The sequence below is a fragment of the Chlorocebus sabaeus genome, chromosome 5, assembly GCF_047675955.1.
Source record: "Chlorocebus sabaeus isolate Y175 chromosome 5, mChlSab1.0.hap1, whole genome shotgun sequence".
NCBI classification, from domain to species: Eukaryota; Metazoa; Chordata; class Mammalia; order Primates; family Cercopithecidae; genus Chlorocebus; species Chlorocebus sabaeus.
Genome location: NC_132908.1, coordinates 74,797,773 through 74,819,474, shown reverse-complemented (window position 1 = coordinate 74,819,474; position 21,702 = coordinate 74,797,773). Strand labels below are relative to the sequence as shown.

General features: G+C 39.9%; 1 protein-coding gene across 5 annotated transcripts in view; it reads right to left on the bottom strand.

Annotated features, from left to right (window-relative positions):
* The window catches only part of WWOX (WW domain containing oxidoreductase), a 1,120,883-nt gene that overhangs the window by 1,058,525 nt on the left and 40,656 nt on the right, over positions 1 to 21,702 (bottom strand). For all 5 annotated transcript variants that reach the window (XM_073015592.1, XM_038007945.2, XM_073015591.1 and 2 more), the window contains exon 5: positions 207 to 313. In XM_073015592.1, coding sequence (XP_072871693.1) covers positions 207 to 313 — 107 coding nt within the window. The remainder of the gene's footprint in view (positions 1 to 206; positions 314 to 21,702) is intronic.

Genomic DNA, 21,702 nt, shown 5'->3' with positions numbered 1-21,702 from the left:
TGACAATGAACTATAAACAAATGCGTGAATAATAATGGACTTGCTCATGCTTTCATTCATAAAACAAACAAAGTGAAGATGACTTTAAAAACAAAGACATGATTCCAAGAGCAATAAACTTTACACACTGCACTAAAATCTCCATGTGGTTAGCCCGGCATGTGTATTTGACAATTAAAAAAAAAAAACAACAGTCAAGCGCTTACCCATTCTTCTAAAATGCGTGACACAGCTTCACTCGCCCTTGCCATGTTCCTGCAGGCCAAGATCACGTGTGCACCATGGAGGGCAAAAGACTTGGCAGTTTCAAACCCTATGGTTTAAAGGAAAGTCAATGTTAGAAAACATAACATAAGGTATAACTCCCAATGCATGTAAATGACGAATTGATGGGTGCTGACGAGTTGATGGGTGCAGCACACCAACATGGCACAAGTATACATATGTAACAAACCTGCACGCTATGTACATGTACCCTAGAACTTAAAGTATAACAAAAAAAAAAAAAAAAAAGAAAACATAACATCAACATAGTGAGTCATGTTGAATGGCCTTTATCGGAGCACCACTTACATTACACCAGGTCCTCAACCAGGGGTGATTTTGAACCCCAGGGGACAGGTACAAATGTCTGGAGACATTTTCAGTGGCCACAGCTGTGGGGTAGAGTCCTACTGGCATCTAGTGGGCAAAGGCCAGGCATGCTACAAAACATCTTACCATGAACAAGTCAGCCCCCGACAACACAGAATTATCTGGCCCGGACTGTCAACACCGTGATGGTGAGAAAACTTGTCCTAGGGATGCAGTGATTTCAAAGATGAAGACTGAGCCATAGAAGAGTTCACGGCAGGCCCAGCCATTTAACCATCAATAATGACCAGATCCTGTGCTCACGATAAGGTCTTTATGCTCTACTCTATGGTAAGTGTCCCCAGCACCTCTGCTTCCACCAACGTCACCTAGGTTTCTTAGCCCTGTTTCCTACTGAGAACAATTAGAAAAGCTGGACAAAACAACACAGGTGCATACACGCACACATCTGTTTGAAGGCAACAGAAGGGCACTCTGACTGAGAATCTGGGGGGCCAAGATCTGCAAAGATTGCAAGGCCAGCATTTGGCAGTTTTTTTCCTTCAAGGCATATTTCATTTCCAAACATGGTGGTTGGAAGTCTCAGAAGATGGGCTGAACTTTTGGCAATTTTATAACAGGGAAAAAGACCCAAATTTGAGCTCAGGACCTACCAGGAAAGGGCCACGGTACATACACCAAACCTTTGGTCGGGACCCTAAAGAGTTATACCCTCGCTGTAATAACAAGAGACAGTCCAGACTTCACAAGAGTGGAAACTCAGCTTCAGGCCATTTCAATTCCTAGTTTGATTAAAGTGATCAGTCCCTATCTATCCAATTTCCAGCAGCAAGAGAAAATATTCTCTGAAGGAAGATACCATTATCCAGAGTCTCAAATTACCACTATAATTATTTCAAATACACATATAAACTCTCAGACATTCAAACAAAATAGCTAAGCATACAAAAAGACAAAACTTCACCAAAGCCAGAGGGGAAAAAAATGGAAATAAATGCACAGGAGATCTGTCTAATCAAGCTATTCAGAAACAGTGATTAAAATAACTCTGACTGATAGATTCAAGGAACAAAAAGGCAAGATGGAGAATTCTGCCAGGGAATTAGAAATAATAAAAAAAAATCAAATAGATATTCTGAAACTTAAAGACAGTAAGAGTAATTAAGAATTCAACACATAGGTTAACAGAATATGAGACACAGCTGATGACAAGATTAAGGAAACTATAAAATAAGTTAAAAAAAATCCAAAATGAAGCATAAAAAGAAAAAAAATAACTAATGCAGTAAAGCAAAGCACAGAAGAGACATATGAAACACATTCTCCTATGCTCTTACACATACATGTAATCTGAGTTCCAAAAGAAGTGAAATAGATTAAGATAAGCAATATTTGAAGACAGAATGGCTGACAATGTTACAAAATCAATGATGGATATATAGCCACAAATTCAAGAATTATCCTGAGCCACAAGCAGAAATATATATGTGTATGTGTTGACATGTATATGCATAAATGTGTGTGTCTACATGTATGTGTATATATATGTGCAAGCCACAAGCAGAAATATACGTGTATATATATATTTATGTCTATGTGAGCCGCAAACAGAAATATATATGTGGGTGTATATCCATGTGTGTTTGTGTGTAGACACACATATATACACATACATGTCAAAGCAAGGCACATCAGAGTAAACTGCTAAAAACTGCAGATAGTTTTAGATGTAGTTAGAGACCAGTAGCTACAATACTGATAGCTATACCTCTCAGGAAAATGATGGAAGCCACAGCTGAAAGAAATAAAACTTTCATCTTAGAATTCTATACCTAGTACAAATATTATTGAAAAATAAAGGAGGAGGCCGGCTGCGGTGGCTCACGCCTGTAATCCCAGCACTTTGGGAGGCCAAGACGAGCGGATCACGAGGTCAGGAGATCGAGACCATCCTGGCTAACACAGTGAAACCCCGTCTCTACTAAAAATACAAAAAAACTAGCCGGGCGTAGTGGCGGGGGGCAATTGTAGTCCCAGCTACTCAGGAGGCTGAGGCACGAGAATGGCGTAAACCCAGGAGGCGGAGCTCGCAGTGAGCGGACATTGCACCACTGCACTCCAGCCTGGGCAACTGAGCAAGACTCTGTCTCAAAAAAAAAAAAAGAAAAGAAAAAGAAAGGAGGAGAACAAAAATTTTCAGCAAACGAAAGCTGCTTTTTGTTTATCACCTGCACTACACCGAGTGTCACGTATAGACCCACACTGCAGGAGACACTAAAGGACGCTCTTCAGGCAGGAGGAAAATGACCCCAGCTATAAACCCAGAGACACAGAAAGTAACAAAGAGCAACATAAAGGGTAACGATATGTTAAGATCCAAATGGTAAGAGTAGTAAACTCTGTGAGTTTTAACATATATAGCAAAAATTACTATATCAATAATAATAATAATAATGCTTAACCTAGGAGGTGAGTAATGGAAGTAAAGCTTCCTAAGGTTCTTGTCTTCTCCAGGAAGTGATATAATACTGATTTACATTAGATTTTAATAAGTCAAAGATGAAAGCTGTAAATCTCCACAAATTTAACAACCTAATGGAGAAGAAAAGTAGAATGATAAAAAGGCAAGAAAGGAGAGAAGATGACTAGGTACAGTGGCCTGTAATTCTAGCATTTTGGGAGGCCAAGGCATGAGGATCACTTGAGACCAGCTTGGGCAACATAGCAAACTCCGTCTCTACAAAAATTGAAATTAAAAAAGAAATAGCCAGGTGTGGTGGCAGGCACCTGTAGTCCCAACTACTCAGAAGGCTGACATGGGGGGACTGCTTGAGTCCAAGAGTTCAAGGTCACAGTGAACTATGACCATGCCACTGAACTCTAGCCTGGGTGACAGAGCAAGGCCCTGTCTCAATTTAAATCAAAGAAATAAAGGAAAGAAAAAGAAAAAGAGAAAGAGAGAGAGAGAGAGGAAAGGAAAAGAAAAAAGAGAAAGAAGAATGTAGAATAACTTAACAGGAAGCCAATAATAAGGTGGTATATTTAAGCCCAAACCCAAATATCTCTGTCATTACATTAAATATAAATGGCCTAAAGACCGCAATTAAAAGAAAAAAGTTGTCAGACTGAAGAAAACATATATATATAATGTACATATATATGTATATATGTACATATATATGTGTATATATATGTACATATGTATGTGTGTGTATATATACATTCTCCTTATAAAGAATGTACATTATGTTTTGTACCTTTAAACACAAGGATAAAAAAATGGAAGTAAAAGAATGGAAAATATATACTGTACAATGTGGGCCAAAAGAAATCTGATGCAGCTATACTAATTTCAGAAAAAGAAGACTCTAAAGCAAGAAGCATTACAAGAGAAAGCACTGACCATTTCACAATGGTAAATTTCAATCCACCAAGAATACATGACAATTCTAAATTTATATGTACTTAATAATACAGCCTCCCATATATGTCAACAATTGACAGAATCAGGAGAATAAAGAGAAATTCACAATTATAATGGAAGATTTTAACATACCCCTCTTAGTAGCAGATAAAATAAGCAGCCAAACACAAAGTATATAGAAGGTTTGAACAACTTAATTGATAAACTGAAAATAATTGAATATGATAAACACTGAAAACAACAGCAAAATATACTCAAGTACTTCAAGAATACTTACAAAAACTGATGATTTGCAGGGCCAAAAGCAAGTCTCAACAAATTTCAAAAGATTAAAATTAGAGAGCATGGTCTTTGATTGCAATGGAATTAAATTATAAATCAATAACAAGATCCCAGAAAATTCTCCTTTCTGGAAATATATGTATAAATAAATAAGACATTATGGCTCAAAAAATTACAATGAAAGTTAGAAATATTTTAAACTCAATAATTACAAGCATATATACAAACTTATGGAGTATAGCTAAAGCCACAGTTAAAAGAAAATCTGCTGCCTTAACTACATATATTAAAAAGAAGGCCAGGCACAGTGGCTCATGGCTGTAATCCCAGCAATTTGGGTAGCCGAGGTGGGTAGGTCACCTGAGCCCAGGAGTTCGAGACCAGCCTGGGCAACATGGCAAAATTACATCTCTACAAAAAATTAGCTGGGCTTGGTGGTGCACACCTGTGGTCCCAGCTACTCAGGAGGATGATCATGCCACTTCACTCCAGCCTGGGTGACACAGTGAGATCCTGTCTCAAGAAAAAAAAAAAGAAACAAAAGAAGATGATCTAAGCATCCATTACCTTAGGAAAATAACCCAGCACATTAAGCCTAAAGCAGAACGATGGAAATAAAAGGAGAAAGGAGAAACTTATAAATCTAAAACAAACATAAAATACAGAGAAAAAAAGAAGTTAAAAGTCTGTCAATTGAAAAGACTAATAAAATTGATAAAGGGCTAGCAAGACTGACAGAGAGAGAGACAGACACAGAAAGAGAGGGCACAAACGACCGATACCAGGGATGAAGGAAAGGACATCATTACATCACATTAAAGCACAAGCAACAAAAGCAAAACCAGACAAGTGAGATTACATAAAACTAAAAAGCTTCTGCACATTAAAGAAAACCATCAAGACACTGAAAGGAAAAGCTACAAAATAATAAAAACAAAATACATGCAAACCTCATAACTAGTAGTGTTCATATCCAAAATATATAAGGAACTCCTAAAACCCGACAGCCAAAAAAAAAAAAAAAAAACAAACACACAAATCTTAAAAACAAGTAAAGGAACCGGACATTTCTCCAAAGAAAATATACAAATGGCCAAGTGTATGAAAAGTGGAAAATGCACTAATCTTCAGGAAAATGCAAATTGAAACCACAGTGAGATGTCATCTCACACCTGTTAAGATGGTTCTCATCATGAAATGAAAGATAACAAGTGCGGTTGAGGGTGTGGAAACAAGAGACCCCTTGTGCGTGAGAAACCTACATTCCTTAGTGGAATGTAAATTGGTGCAGCCACTATGAAAAACAGTATGGAGCTTCCTCAAAAAATTAAACATAGAATTAAAAATTGCTGCATTAGGATCCAGCAATCCCACTTCTGGATACACATCCAAAGGAACTCAAATCAGGATCACAACGATATGTCTGCCCTCTCAGGTTCACTGCAGCATTATTCATAATAGCCAAGACATGGAAGCAGCCTAAATTTCTACTGATGAATGAATGGATAAAGGAAATGTGGAAGACACACACACACACACACACGCACACACACGCACACACAAAATAGAATATTATTCAGCCTTAGGAAGGAAGGAAATTCTGCTATTTGCAACAACATAGATGAACCTGAAGGACATTATGCTAAGTGAAATAAGCCAGACACAGAAGGACAAATACTATATGATACAATTTATATGAGGAATCTAAGACACTCAAACTCACAGAGGCAAAAAATAGAATGGTGGTTGCGAACGGCTGGGGGGAGAGAGAAACAAGGAGGTATTAGCCAAAGGGTATGAAGTTTCAGGTATGTCAGATGGAAAAGCCCTAGAGATCTACCATATAGCACTGTGCCCATATTGTATCATGTACTTATAAATTATGATAATGGTTTCACAGGTATATACTTATCTCCAAACTTATCAAGTTCTATACATCAAATACATACGGCTTTTTGTATGTCAATCGTACCTCAATAAAGTTGTTCTTAAAAATGAAAAATAAAGAAAAGGACTACAGATCCTACGAACCATAAGAAGATCTTAAGATATGGTCAACAATTTTATACCAATGAATTTACAATACAGGAAAAAAAGACAAATTCCTAGAAAAACTACAAAAAAAGCTGCCACAAGAAGAAATGGAAAACTGAAAAGTTCTGTATATTTTTTAAAAATGAATCTATATTTTAAAGTCATCTCAAAAAAGGGGAAAAGGTGAGGAGGGGAAGAGAGGAGAGGGAGGAAAAAGAAGAGGCAGTCTAATCCAGAGCTTGAACACCAAGTCATTGCTCTAAACTAAAAAATACCATATTTTGTAATCTATGGTGGAAGACCATATAGAGTACAGTACAACAACAAAGTAGTCAACTCTACTAGAGAAAGCAGCAATGTAGTTCAGCCAAATCCATGTCAAATGGCCATAAATTATTGTTTACAAGATAGTGTTAATATGCATGGAAAATCAGCGTACCGTTATCTTCCTGACATCACCATGTGGAAGAGCCTAGTAAAGTCCATTCATTCAATCACCCCCACAGGCCTAATCTTCATAGAGAACAGTCGATTTATATAGACTACTTCTCGAGGGAAGTCAGCATAGCACAGAGGAAGACTCAAGTTGGACACACTGTGCCGCTGCCAGTTCCAACCACGTACCAGCTGTGGGATCTAAGGTCATGCCTTGAACCCATGTGAAACTCAGTTATCGTTTCTGTAAAATGGGGAATAAGTGGTAAACATATACTGAGAGCCTAACATAATCATAGTAGGTGGAAAACAAATGTTAGTTGCCTGCTTTTTGCAAAACCCTTGGTGTCCTATGCCTCTTCCACAATTTGTATGACCTACCAAATCCAGCACAGTCACTATGACTAAAAAATTAAAACTTGCTCCTAGATGTGCTACCAGTGGTAACCCGAGGGTGAGTGACTTTAACACCAACCAGAATTCAAAGAAATCAGCCACGGGCTCCACCATTCCGTCTGTCTGAATACGGGCTCTGGAGCACAATGTAACCTCATTGCTGAGACAACCTGAAATTATTTTTTGAGATTTTGCCAAATCCCGTATTCCAAAATACATACGTATCACCTAAAGATGACCTCTGATACTTAAATCAGATGCTGAAATAGTGCACAAAGGATTTCAAACCTGAAGTATTTAACACCTAAATCCATTTGCCTCCCCTTGGGTATGTGTGTAGTAAAAGGTGTTTGAAGCTGTTATCTCCAACCTTTCAAGAAAGAGAACAATCATCTCAAATTAACTGATTTTTACCTGTGATGCCAATGTCACCCCTGATCACCAGTGAGCAAAAGACACCTAGATCATTTGGGGAAAATGAGAGAAGTAAAGTGCCAGGTTTTGTAGCCCGGCTGGCTGGGGGCAGGCACTGAACAAAGTCTTGCTGACTGATCTGTCCCATCAACCAGGTTAATGAGATGGTGACAGCCATATGCAAGCAACACAGAGTGACCAAACACAACTGCACTTGTGAGCCCGGGACTTCAGAAGATCTCAGAGGGAATGGTGGACTCTGGGTCCCTTTGAAATTTCCAGGTCAAAGCAATGATCAGGAATAGCTGTATTCACAATTTCACCATAGGGTATTAAAAAAAAATAATGTAAGAGAGTGGAAATGAGAATAAACATAATTCTTATTCATTACCAGCTATGTTTTTAACAGATTGAGAAAGCATTGATGTAACACAAGGCCAGGCAGGTTCCAGAGCTTGACTGACTGACTGACTGACTGACTGAGACAGAATCTCGCTCTGTCACCCAGGCTGGAGGGCAGTGGCGCAATCTGCAACCTCCGCTCACTGCAACCTCCACCTCCGGGATTCAAGCAATTCTCATGTCTCAGCCACCCCAGCAGCTGGGATGACAGGTGCGTGCCACCACACCCAGCTAATTTTTATATTTTTAGTAGAGATGGGGTTTCACCATGTTGGCCAGGCTGGTCTCGAACTCCTGGCCTCAAGTGATCCACCCACCTTGGCCTCCCAAAGCGCTGGGATTACAGGCATGAGCCACCATGCCCAGTCCAGAGCTTTATTTATCCAGTTTCTCAGGTTAGCAGTAAGCTCCTTGAGCCTTGCCCCCTCCCATCTCCATATTTTGCCAGACTAGCACCCAGTAGGATTCAATAAATATCTGCTGAAGGAACAAATGGTTCTTGCAGACCGCTAATAGGCTGCAGTTCTGGACTATTTTAAAACAATCCAGGCTGTTTCAAACTGCAACACGGATGGCCCTCTTCCTTGCTTTATAATAATGCATAAATATTAAAATCCTGCAAAGATACCGCTCACCATGGTTTTGAATGATGCTACCAAGAAATCTGTGGGGAAAAGCATGCCGTTTTTCTATCAAATTTTATTTTCCCAAACAAACCTGTTAAGTCATGCTATCTCACTTGACAAAATAATCCATGGCAAAAGACTTTTTATTACCAGAAAGGGCACATCTGACAAGACAGCACCAACAGGCTACAGGCTCAAGCTTCCGCCCTCTCTCCTTTAGAGAATTCCTGACTGTAGTTACGGGTAAGCCATCTGTCTCTGTGTCTTGTGAAATTACACTCTGGTTCTTACATCTTCCTTTATCTAAGCAATGCATTACCCGTTGCTAGTCTACTTTTAAAAGCTGCAATAGACAACTCCATTTTCTCACTCTTTACAATTGCCTTTGGAACAGAAACAAAGCATGGCTATTTCAAAAGATGATCGTTTAACAGGAAGGACAATAACACTTTTATAGTAAACCATATCTCTAGAGTGTAGAGTTTTATATAAAAAAAGTTTAATAATGCTACCTACTGTTAAAGTCCTGGATAAAACCCAGGAGAATAACAGCCCTCACTCTTGTAATACTGCAGCTGATGGCCAGTTTAATTAGCTAAATGTAGTAGTGCTAAGCCTGTTCTGCACAGTGCCAAAGTTTGTGCAAAATAATGAAGGCAATGGTTTACTAAATTTAATAACCTGATTCATCTTATAAAAAATTAACTTTATGACAATGTTTAAATTGAACTAGCTTAACTGCATGGAGATGGCAAGAGTGTGTTCTGAAGAATATTTAAACCTAATAATACCAAGAAAATAAAGAAAGACGTTTTAAAGCAATGAGCAGCATCAGTTTTTCTAATACTTGTTACATCAGATCCAATCAGAAAAATGATGTGGCCATGGAGGCTTAATAGCTCACTGTCTTGGGTTTTAAGCTTTCAACAAAAACATTCAAGTTCTACAAAATGGAAAAGGTGCAAAGAAATTTAAATACCTACTTATACTATCTTACACAGTTTTCACTCTTTAGAACAGAGGTCACAAACTGATGATCCGAGGACAAGTCAAGCCCACAGACCTGTTTTGTGTGGCCCACACTTTCTTCCCTTCCCTTCCTTCCTTCCTCCCTCCCTTGCTCCTTCCCTCCTTTCTTTCCACCCTTTTCCCTCCCTCCCTCCCTCCCTCCCTCCCTCCGTCCTTCCTTCCTTCCTTCCTTCCTTCCTTCCTTCCTTCCTTCCTTCCTTCCTTCCTTCCTTCCTTCCTTCCTTCCTAATTTGAATTAGTTGCCAGCATTAAAACACTGGGGAGATCACAGGTCCAAAGCTAGATGTGCAGCTTCTCTGAAAAAGTTTACAGCGGGAGCACACTAGGTCCCCAATGCCACGTGGTGACAGGTTAGCTGGGAAGCCACTGTTAGCTAGAGGAGGGGTTTGAGCTTTCTAGTTTGGTCATGTTGGCCATGGTCATCACCCGTGCTGCTGGCATTACCCCCCAGGCTACTGCAGGCACCTGATGCTCAGTGCACACTATCCAGGAAACATCCTTGCTAGAGACATGACTCAAGCCTTACCACAAAACATCCTCAGTCCAAATGTTCACAACTGAATCATTGAATCTCAAAGAACATCTCCCACTGATGTGGTTGAGATTTTATTTAAACCATGTCAAACCCTACTCTGTCAAGCGTGAGAATACTAGGATGCTAGCTATGTCTTGGAAAACGCCACAGTAGCACTTGGCTTTGCATGGACAGAGAAGCACAAGGGCAGTAGCTCAGGGATCTGCAGGACCTTGGACCCATGGTGCAAGCTCCTTTGCATTTCACAAATGTCACTGAGTGGCAGCAGAACCTCTGGGCCAAGAACTCCTCTGGAATGAGAGATAAAGATGAAACAGGCAAGCAAAAAGGCAGGGTGCTTGGCAAAAAAATAAAAATAAAAATAAAATAAATCAAGGATTGGGGAGCAACTCCGTGTGAATAAATCACATGAATGCAACGGAGATGAAGCTCCATGCAGCAAGCGAACACTGTGGGACTCCTCGGCAGGCAGCAGGAGCCTGTGGAGTTAGGCAGGGAGTAAACGCTATGAGTTATTATTCATATTATTATTTTATCCATTTACGGTACCTCCAGGGGTCACAGTGGACTCGCTCAAGATACTGTGGCCTTGTGACCAGCAGGAATGGACGAGGTGCCCTCTTATCCTGAGCGGTTCAAGGTATAAGTTAGAAAATCATGTAGGAAGCAAAAGAAATCTACAAAGCCAGTGACCGCCTAAGTCTAGGTGTCCAGGATGCCCCGTGGGCCACTGGTGAGCTCAGCGAGTTATTTACCCAGACAAGAAACGCAAAGGGAGAAACGGCTTGGGCGTGGTGGTGGAGCACATCGGAGCAGGCAGCCGCACCCCGTGAGACTCACTGGTAGGTTGGACAGGTGGGGAGAGAGTCACCCACAGAATCCTCAGGCACAAAAAACATCAAGGTGGGAACCCTGTCCCCTCAAATACTGACAAAGCTCCCACGGAAGTAGGAGCTAAGAAAAACGCAGCTTCTTTCCCCGATGCCAGGAAGGTTCCTTCTGGTTTAAGTTTTTTAATTTTTTCCGTATTGTGGATGTACTTGGGCAGTGTCCCCATTTACTGTAAATTATGGTTTTAATTATCATTTTTATCAAGGTGCCCAAAGGAGTTGAGGCTTACAATATCCGTAATTTCTAATGGGTTGTTATTATTAATTTATAATTGTGAAACACTGGGGACAAATGTTACTCATAACAGGGCACAATTAAAAGGCCACAGAGATGCTGATTTCCAGCCCCCTCCAGCCCTGCTCCACAAACATAGCACTCAAATGATCCTTAGGAACAAATCAACAAGTTGCAGAATCTTCCAGCACACATCCTCTCCCTCCCTGGAGATCTGCCATTGTGTATAGAGCAAGAAGATAGGCCTAACGTCTCTCAGCTTGGGTTAGATTTGGGGACAATTCAAATGTGGGACTGTTTTTGTATTCACAAACTACCAGCTTTAAGGATGAGAGTTTCTCCTATATCCTCCTAAAAGTAGGAAGACCACACTTTCCAAACTAATCTGATTAAAGTAAATGAAATTACAGTGACATGACATTGACGATGATCCTGAAATCCAACTCCCCCACGGGCATTTCCAGATGAAGTTCTAAGACGTACATTCACCACGCCTATATGCTCAATGCCACATCTGCAATGACTAAATAATCCATACCGCTGTTTCCGTAGTTACTTTAATTACCTGAATGATCATATTTAGCTCCCACGCCATTTCAATTACATACTTCTGAGTTCTAAAGAGTTAGAGATCACGTTTACTAAACACGATCCACAGCTGCCAACTCTTAAGAAATTACAAAACTACACAGGTCTCTCTAGAGAAAAATAAGTCATAGCCTGCCCTGCTTTTTAAATGTATGTGTTATATACAGCCAGCAACAGATCCCTACAGAGCTTCCTGAATAGCCCTAATAACATAAATACATCTCAAATATATTTATCAAAAAAAAAAGATACCAATTCAAGAAGTGGGAAACGGATCAGTTCACGTGGAATATCTTTAAAATACACCAGGCTGCATCTGCATGCTTTGGGCAGTACAAGGCTGAGGCCGTAATGTTTTGTAAAGCTGCGCAATAAATCCCAATTCACTGTATGAGATCTCTTGAGAGGCAAGACTGACCCCAGGCTGGCTACTAGTGCTGCCACTGTGCTAGGTGAACAAGTTCTCATTTAACCTGCCAGTGACAGTCCTGGTTAGGAATGAGTGACAAAAGTACCCAAAGATTACAATTAACATGGTCTTCGACATGCAAATGCAGACAGATTCTATACAGGTAACTACATCGAGCGGCATTCCTGTTGGTAAAGATGTAGGGGAACCAGCAACTTCATAGATTAATGAGGGAGGGGGGATAGGAAACGGCTTAACATATGTGGGGGCAGTTGGGACATGGCTATCAAATTTGAAGTGGACATGCTCTTTGACCCAGCCACAACCAGAAATTTATCTTACAAATAGAGTTGCTGACACGAGCAAATACGTGGGAGGGATATTCAATACAGCATTATCTACAACAGACTGCAATCAACCAAAATGTTTTATCAATTAGGTTAAATAAATTATATTGCATGAATAGGACAAAAGACTGTATTGCACCTAAAAAGAGTGAGGAGAAATGATCTGGAGATGCAAGGAAACATACCCGTGTTACAATATTAAGAAAAAAAGTCAAAGTACTGAACAGCGTGCACATAAGACACAAAGTGGTTAAACAGGTGCCAACATTGATTACTGCAGGAGAGAGTTATCAGTTGGGGGCAGGAAAATTTCTGCATTTCATAATGTCGACACTATTTCAATTTTTAGCACATGCTAAATTTTTAGCACACGCCTGCTATCGGAAAAAACTAAAAGTAACAAACCAAATCCTATCTAATTGATAATTCATGGGCCTTTATGAATTTTAATACAGAGCAATCAAGGCAAGTAAGAAAAAAAGGGAGGAGCCTATTTCTATTCCAAACAAGGTATTTCCTGAGCATCCTGATTTACAGAGAGGATGCTGTAATGTCCAGGTAAGGAGGAGGACTTGGGAGCGTTACTCTTGGCTGGGTACCACGCGATGTGCTGTATGAAACACATTAACTAATTCTAAGGCGTTCTCTGCAGACACCCTATAAACTGTCATAGTCATTTCATGTAAGAGAAAAACTACGGATTTCCAATGTTAAAGAACTCACAAGATCAGAGGGCAAAAAAGGGGGAGAACCCCAATGGGCATTATAGCCTGAGTTCAAGCAGGTGTACCCCACCATCAGGCCCCCCAAGCCACCACAATCACCATGTGGCTGTGGATTTGTGATATTGTGATATAGTAAGAAACACATATTGGGTCTTCATCCAGGTTCCTGGCACAGAGCTCCTAAAATCCTTGAAATTGGCCAGGCGCAGGGTCTCATGCCTATAATCCCAGCACTTTGGGAGGCTGAGGCAGGAGATCGCTTGAGCTTTGGAGTTCAAGACCAGCCTGGGTGACATATTGAGACCTCGTCTCTACTAAACAAAACAAAACAAAACAAAAAAACTTAGCCAGGCGTGGTGGTGTGTGACTGTAGTCCCAGCTATTCAGGAGGCTGAGGCAGGAGGATGGCTTTAGCCTGGGAGGTCCTGGCTGCAATGAGCCATGATTGCATGATTGCACCACTGCACTGCAGCCTGGGCAACAGAGCGAGACCCTATCTCATAAAAACAACAACAAAAAACCCTAAACGATAGGGTTTGGAGAGCTTCCAGATTGCTGAGCATGTGGTGCCTAGAGAGGGGCATGCTGGGAGAGGGTATGGAACCAACTGCATTAATGTCCAATACAAAGGCCAGCCAGGCACAGTGGCTCATAGTATAATCCCAGCACTTTAGGAGGTCAAGGTGGGAGGATCACTTGAGCTTAGAAATTTGAGTGAGCTACAGTGAGCTACAGTCGTGCCACTGCCCTCCAGCCCGAGTGATGGAGCAGATTTCTGTCTCAAAAAAAAAAAAAAACCATAAAGACCCTTCACCAATAAAAAGAAAATGACACCACATGAAATGTTTTGTAAACAAAGTACACATGGCACTTTTTTTTTTTTTTTTTTTTTTTTTGAGACAGAGTCTTGCTCTGTCGCCCAGGCTGAAGTGCTGTAGCACGATCTCTGCTCACTGCAAGCTCCGCCTCTCGGGTTCACGCCATTCTCCTGCCTCAGCCTCCCAAGTAGCTGGGACTACAGGCGCCCGCCACCACGCCCAGCTAATTTTGTGTATTTTTAGTAGAGACAGGGTTTCACCATGTTAGCCAGGATGGTCTCGATCTCCTGACCTTGTGATCCGCCCGCCTTGGCCTCCCAAAGTGCTGGGATTACAGGCGTTAGCCACTGCGCCCGGCCAACATGGCACTTTTATAAACTTGTCTGAGAACCCTAGGAAGAAGAATAAAACAGGACAAAATAAAAACATAGATGCCTCCTTAAAAAAAAAAAAAATGTAACCGAGCTTTTTAGAGGCAGAGACCCCTGTCTTTTAAAGGCTCTCAACAAGACACAGCTCTTTCACTCCCTTTCTTGTTAATACAAGAAAGTAACAATTACTCCATAATTCCACCCCCTACACGTGCTATCTGGCCCAAGTTTAACTTCTTCAGAGGGCAATTCTTTTGTGAACTAACCAATGACACAGGCATGTGCACACACGTGCACACACACAACCATGGTCTCACTTCGTATAATTCTGTCCTCACACTCGTATCTACTAAGAGAACCAAAGTGTTTCTGGGTGTTTAGAAGGGGAAAGATTTATCCTGAAGTTTGGCCTTTTTTATTTTGATGAATTAATTTATAGCCGCTTCAAGAGGAGAAGGGAACCCAACTCTGAATTTGCAAGCACGCTATATTCTATTACTGAATATGTTTCATTGTTTTCACAGCTGGTACAGGATTTCCCTTCACCACTGAGGCCTCCGTTATTCTTTCTCATCTGCTCAAGACAGGGTTCTTTATGATTTAGAGCAAGCAGACCAGCCACCAAGACCCAATACCCACACACTCATCCAAAGAGACCCCCGTTCTTTGACTTTCTTAATGACCAAAAGGGCTGTGAGTCCTCTTGGCAACATAGTTTCCACTCTTGTCAATTAAGAAGTGGTTAGGAGGCAGTTGTTTAAAAAAGAAAAATTAAAAAAAAGAAAAAGAAAAAAAAGACCTTCATTCCATCGCGAGCTCCCAGAAATGAAAAAACAGCCCCATCGTGCACCGTCCATGTGGACAATGTGCTACCTTTCTAATTCAAGCACCTTTTTTTTAAAAAAAAAAAAAAAAAGAAAGAAAGAAAATTCAGATCGACCTTGGCTCTCACCATTAAAAAAGTGAAAAGTGGTATATTACTTTGCCTCTTGAAAAGATTAAATTCTTTATGCCCCCAAAGTCACGTGGAAGTGCTCAAAACACAATGTTGGGAAAATTCAGCAGTTTTTTGAGGCTCACTTTTAAAGTGTCCAAATTGACTTTTCATTCTCCAACGCTTATAACTTTTTAAGATGCAACTTTTCAAAAATATGACTTAAATTCAGGCTTCAAAGCTACATCAACGGCCAGAGTTCCACTAACTTTGTGCTCTGTGGGCTCACCATGACCTTGCCTAAAATCAATGACTCCTCCAACTCCAAACCGGACATTTATTGTGATTGATTAGGAAGTGGTGCTCAAAACATTAAAAAAAAAAAAAAAAAAGAGGCAAAATGTAAAAAAACTTTAAAGCAAATCAAGTCTAACAGAAAAACACCTAATTAAAGGATAATCCTTATCCTGCAGTTGCTTTTTTAAAAGTATCTCTGATAATCTATGTAACCAGATCCCTATCTTAGATATCTTTAATATAATTACTTTTTAAAGTTCTGTAAAATCTAACAATGGCCTGTGTGTGTTTGTTGCTATCGTTGTTTCGGTCTTTAAAAAAAAATAATGCTGATACTATCTCAATTCAAATTGATAACATTTAAAGCAAGCCCTAAGTTTTTGCTTCTGTGAGTTTTCTTGCAGTGGTCAAATATCCACAACAGTCCCGCATGGAAGGCACAGGCAATGCTAGCTTTAAAAAGAGGACGTAAATTATGCTCTTCACCTCACTTCTTTCACATACCAGGATGCATGGAACAAAACAGAGGGAATCATTGTTATTTTGACCTTTTTGGTTATAACACATTCAGTGATTACAGCACCCAGGTTCCCACAGGGCATACAATTGGTAAAAGCAATTCTCCATCAATTTTTACGCTATCTGAGAAGCCATCTGAGCTTGAATAAAAGCAGACTCACTCCGAAGGGAGAGAGGGGAAGGAGTTTTTCATTTGATCACACTTTGTTTGGGGATACTATGACGAAAATTGGTGAAATACACCAATTTTAAAATCTATACCTCTCCGGAAACGTGTAATCTAACCATCAGCTGTGATCAGGCACCTGCTTGTGTGAATGTGAGTGATGCACAGAGCGGCTTCCAGCTGAGGCTGATTTTGCATAACTTCTGGAGACTTTTACAGCTGTAAATTTGTGTTTCATTCCCCTCACCGCACTGCTGCTTCTGGGCCAAGAAGAGGGTCTTGGTAGGATCTCAAATATAGGTAAGTAATGTGAACAATTTGTGATGAGGATCAATTTAAATTCAAAAAAGAGAAACAGAGACAGAAAAAGCTCTGAGTTGGTGAAGGCTTTGGAACCCTAACAGAGGATTCCAACTCGCATGGCTTGCCAGGCAGGAGGTCTTGTCAGCAGTGGGACCCTAAGCACCTGGGGGGCAAGTACTCTCCAAAAGATCCCAATAGAGATTCTCCTTCCTAGAGTAGACAGCTTAAGGAAGCATGTGCAACTAGAATTTTCATTTGGCTCAAACAGGCAGGCTGCCCCTAAGCACACACCGTTTTAGCACACACCATTTCAAAGTCTTTATTAGGGCAAGGTGGACTTGATTTTCTTCAGTGCTTTGAGACAGACATGGAAAAGGAAATAAAATCAACATGAAACCAAAGAATTGCTTGGAAGAGAAACAGATCAGGAGTCTTACGATTGTTACGAGCTGAATGGTTCCCCTGCCATCCCAAACTCGTACACTGAAGCCCTAACCCCCAACATGACTACATTTGGAGATGGGGCCTTTATGGTCATAATTAAGGATAACTGAGGTCATAATGGGGGAGCCCTAATCCAATAGGACTGGTGTCCTTATGTAAAGGGGAAATGTGGACACAGCACACAGTGAGGAGACTATGTCAACATGACGAAGTCCACTGAGATGGTTAATATTGAATGTCGACTTGATTGAAGGATACAAGGTACTGTTCCTGGGTGTGTCTGTGAGGGTGTTTCCAAAGGAGGTTAACATTTGAGTTAGTGGATGGAGCGAGGTAGACCCACCCTCAATCTGGGTTGGTACCACCTCATCAGCTGCCAGCCAGGCAAGAGAAAAGCAGGCAGGAGAAGATGAAAGAGCAGACATGCTGAGTCTTCCGGCCTTCATCTCTCTCCCATGCTGCATGCTTCCTGCCCTTGAACATCAGACTCCAAGTTCTTCAGCTTTTGGCCTCTTGGACTTACACCAGTGGTTTGCCAGGGGATCTTGAGGCCTTTGACCACAGCCTGAAGGCTACACTATCGGCTTCTCTACTTTTGAGGTTTGAGGACTCAAACTGGCTTCCTTGCACTGAAGAAAATCAAGTCCACCTTGCCCTCATAAAGACTTTAAAATGGTGTGTGCTAAAATGGTGTGTGCTTAGGGGCAGCCTGCATGTTTGAGCCAAATAAATAGACGGCCTATTGTGGGACTTCACCTTATGACCGTGGGAGTCAATACTCCTTAATAAACTCCCCCCATATGTTTTAATACATCTATCCTATTCCGCACCTTTAGAGAACCCTAATACACCCATCTACAAGCCAAGGAGAGAGGCCTGCAGTAGGTATCTCCTCCCAGTCCTCAGAAGGAACCAACCCTACCAACACCTTGACTTCAACCTTTTGGCCTACAGAACTGTGAGATAATAAATTTTTGCTGTTTAAGCCACCCAATTCGTGGAGCTTTGTTACAGCATCTCTGGCAAACTAATAGACTTCACTTCTGTGGTCCTCAGTTTCCTCATCTGTGAAAGGGAAATAAGATGTACTCTTAAGAGCTGTTAGGAAAATCAAATAAGGTAACTGCAGAGCTCTTGGCAAGCAGCAGATTCTTATTAAAAGTATTATTTCAAATTTTAATTATTAAAAGAATTATCTTTGCCATTAAAAGTAATGGCAGGCCCTGCACGGTGGCTCACTCCTGTAATCCCAGAACTTTGGTAGGCGAAGGTGGGCGGATTTCTTGAGGTCAGGAGTTTGAGGCTGGCCTAGCCGATATAGCAAAACCCCACCTCTACTAAAAATGCAAAAATTGGCCGGGCATGGTAGTGTGCACCTGTAATCCCAGCTATTGGGAGGCTGAGGCAGGAGAATTGCTTGAACCTGGGAGGCAGAGGTTGCAGTGAGCTGAGATCATGCCACACTACACTCCAGTCTGGGCAACAGAGTAAAACTCTGTCTCCAAAAAAAAAAATAGTAATGGCAAAAAACACTTTTGCACCACCGTAATAATACATCAGGCTATCAGGCTTATTATTACTACATTAGCTAAAAGGCTCTCCATGTAAGCTGTATCTCAGATTCTCCTATGGACACCTAAAAACGTGTACTGAAGACTGAATAGAATAAATGAATCTTAACTTCTCTAGCTATGCTATTTAACTATAATCATTGGTGCCCCAACCACTACCAAAAACTATTTAAAACAGCTTGTAATAGGCAACCGCATACAACCCAGGGTTTTCAAATAACACAATAATCAGTGGTAACACTGACAAATTGCCTGAGGCAAGAGGCAGGTGGGACATTTCTTAGAGATGTAACTGTTCTATTATGTTGACTGGCGTGGTGGTTTATGTGTGTGTACACACTTGTCAAGACCTTCATGGGTATGATTTAAATGTATGGGTTTTACTATATGTAAATTATGCTTCCAAAAGTTGATTTTTTTTTTTTAGGCGAAAATGTGTCCCCATGTTAAGAAAAAGAAAGCTGATCCGGAACATGAAGTGAGCTGGTTACTTAAACATTTTCATGTTTAAAGTTCTGAGCTTCCTGGCAACCAAGGTAAGGAAAGGAAATATAATACTTTATAATGTCCTCCTCATTAAACAACCACCACCACCACCAAAAAAAAAAAGCATAGCAATTCTTTTGGAAGAATGAGCTTTGTTTTCTTAATAATTCTGAAAACTTCTTAAAGGAATCCTTATGTAGGAAACATGCTAACAGAATAAACCAGGGGTTGCCAAACTTTTTCTGTAAAGGGCAAGAGAGTAAACATAAATATGGTAAATAAATGCAGTAAATATCTTAGGCTCTGCTGGCTATAGGGCCTCACAGCTACTCAATTCTGCTGTTATAATGTGAAAGCAGCCATGGAGAATATGTAAATGATGAGCTTCCCTATGTTCCAATAAAACCTGATTTCCAAAAGTGGGCCTCGGGGGGCTGGATTTGGTCCACGTGCCACAATGTGACCCTTGGAACAGACAATATCCTTTTAACATTCAGTTCTAAACTGACCTGAAGCGAAACAAGAACTAAAGACATGAAGATGACCTTGACCTGTAAATTTTCACTGCAAGAAAATGTGAATAATTATAACAGCAAGTTCAGAACCCATGTGGATGGTAACCACAGAAAATTTAATTTTAGACAATTTACAAGTTTCTGTGAAAGCAGATATAAAGAGAATCTCATTAAAACAAATATAAAAAAAAATCTAAGTATTCAATATGCATCAAAATCTTATTACACAGTTTGTTTCACCCAGAATTTCATTCAGTGTACTAAAGCTACATTGGCTTTTCATTGCAAAGCTGGATGTTTAAACTACATCCTGCCTCTCCTTTTGTGTGTAAAATTGACAAATGTGTTGTTTTTGGATTCTAGAATTCCGGGGAAAGCCAACCTAAATGAATTAAGATGACTAATGTGTTGATTCTGTTTCCAGTCCAACAAAATGTTAATGTAAGACTCCATGTCATATGATGTTCCGTGTTTTAGTTCAAATTTAACATCGACTATTGAATAAGGCAGTTTCTAAGTAAATTACTAAGCTAAAAATATTCCTTCAACGTAGCAAGAACTCTATCTTGTTTAAATAAGTGGAAATTTGAACATCTTTGCTCAGATCAGCCTAAATAAGAAATTAGAAAAATTGTAAACCTCCATTACAGTCAAGAGTATTGACTCCATCTTTCTGCGGAAAGTAGCACAATATTGTATATCAGGGAAAACGATTTATTTATTTAGAGTTATTCACCCACAATCATGATTCCACACAAAGTTCTTCCTACATACAACACTTGCACAAGACGATGCTTTTCTGGCATACTTGAGGAATCACATCCAAGGTGAATGACCACTAAGATACCACAAACATAACTGTGAGAATGACAAGTGTTTTTGAATACCCAGCTACTACGAAGTAACTAGCATTTCTAGTTCTTTTGCAGCTTGTTTTCACTGCATTAACTTAACATTTGGCTGAGGAGTTCCTGTGGCTATAACACACTGCTACACAGTTTTGTTTTAAGTAAACCAACATTAGTTTTTCATTACATAATAGTTGGGTAATTTCTGTTTCCACAGAGACAGTAACTACTTCGCTTTTTAAAAAGCTGTTGAAAGTGTTGCAAAGCCTCAATTCAATTCCATAAATATTGACCATGTTGCTTCCACGAATAAGACGCTTAGATGTTCACCTAATTCTAATAGCAAATATTTCTAGCTTTCTTAAACTAATTATATTTATTGACTACCAAAGGAGGCATTTTAACAATTACCTTCAGTGTGAAAATCAAATCTGTTAGGAGATAATAAAATGAAGGAAATCAATTAGGGAGCATCATCTTTAAAAAAAAAAAAAAAGAAATTTAAAATTTTATAAGGAAGAATTTAGAAATCCAGAGTCTAGAAATGGAAACTACATAGAATATATGTATTTTGCCCCTAGCTTTTAGATTCAACTATGACAGGCTGTCAGTAACTGAATTTTTTTTTCATTACCTGCCCGTTATTTAGAAAATTTCCATTGTTTAGCACTATATAATTCTGAAATCAATAATACTTTATTAATTACACACTGATAAACTTCTATCAAAAAATAACCATTACAATGAAAAGGTAACAAATATTTCTATGCATATTTTTATTCCTAACCTTATGCAATGAATTTTTATGAAAAAACACACTCTCTAAAGCAAGTATGTGTATTTAATGGAAGTATGTGTACTTAACTGCTACTCATGATTACAATTCCTGAAAAGTGTAAGGATTTCTTAATTCAGTGTCTATGAACTATCCTTTCCTCCCTCACAAAATTGTACACAAATGCCTGGCTAGGAATACATTTCTTTTTATTTTTCCCGTGTGGAATGGGGCCAGAGGTTCCACTATATTCTCAAAGGAGTACAGAATGCAAAAAAAAAAAAAAAAAA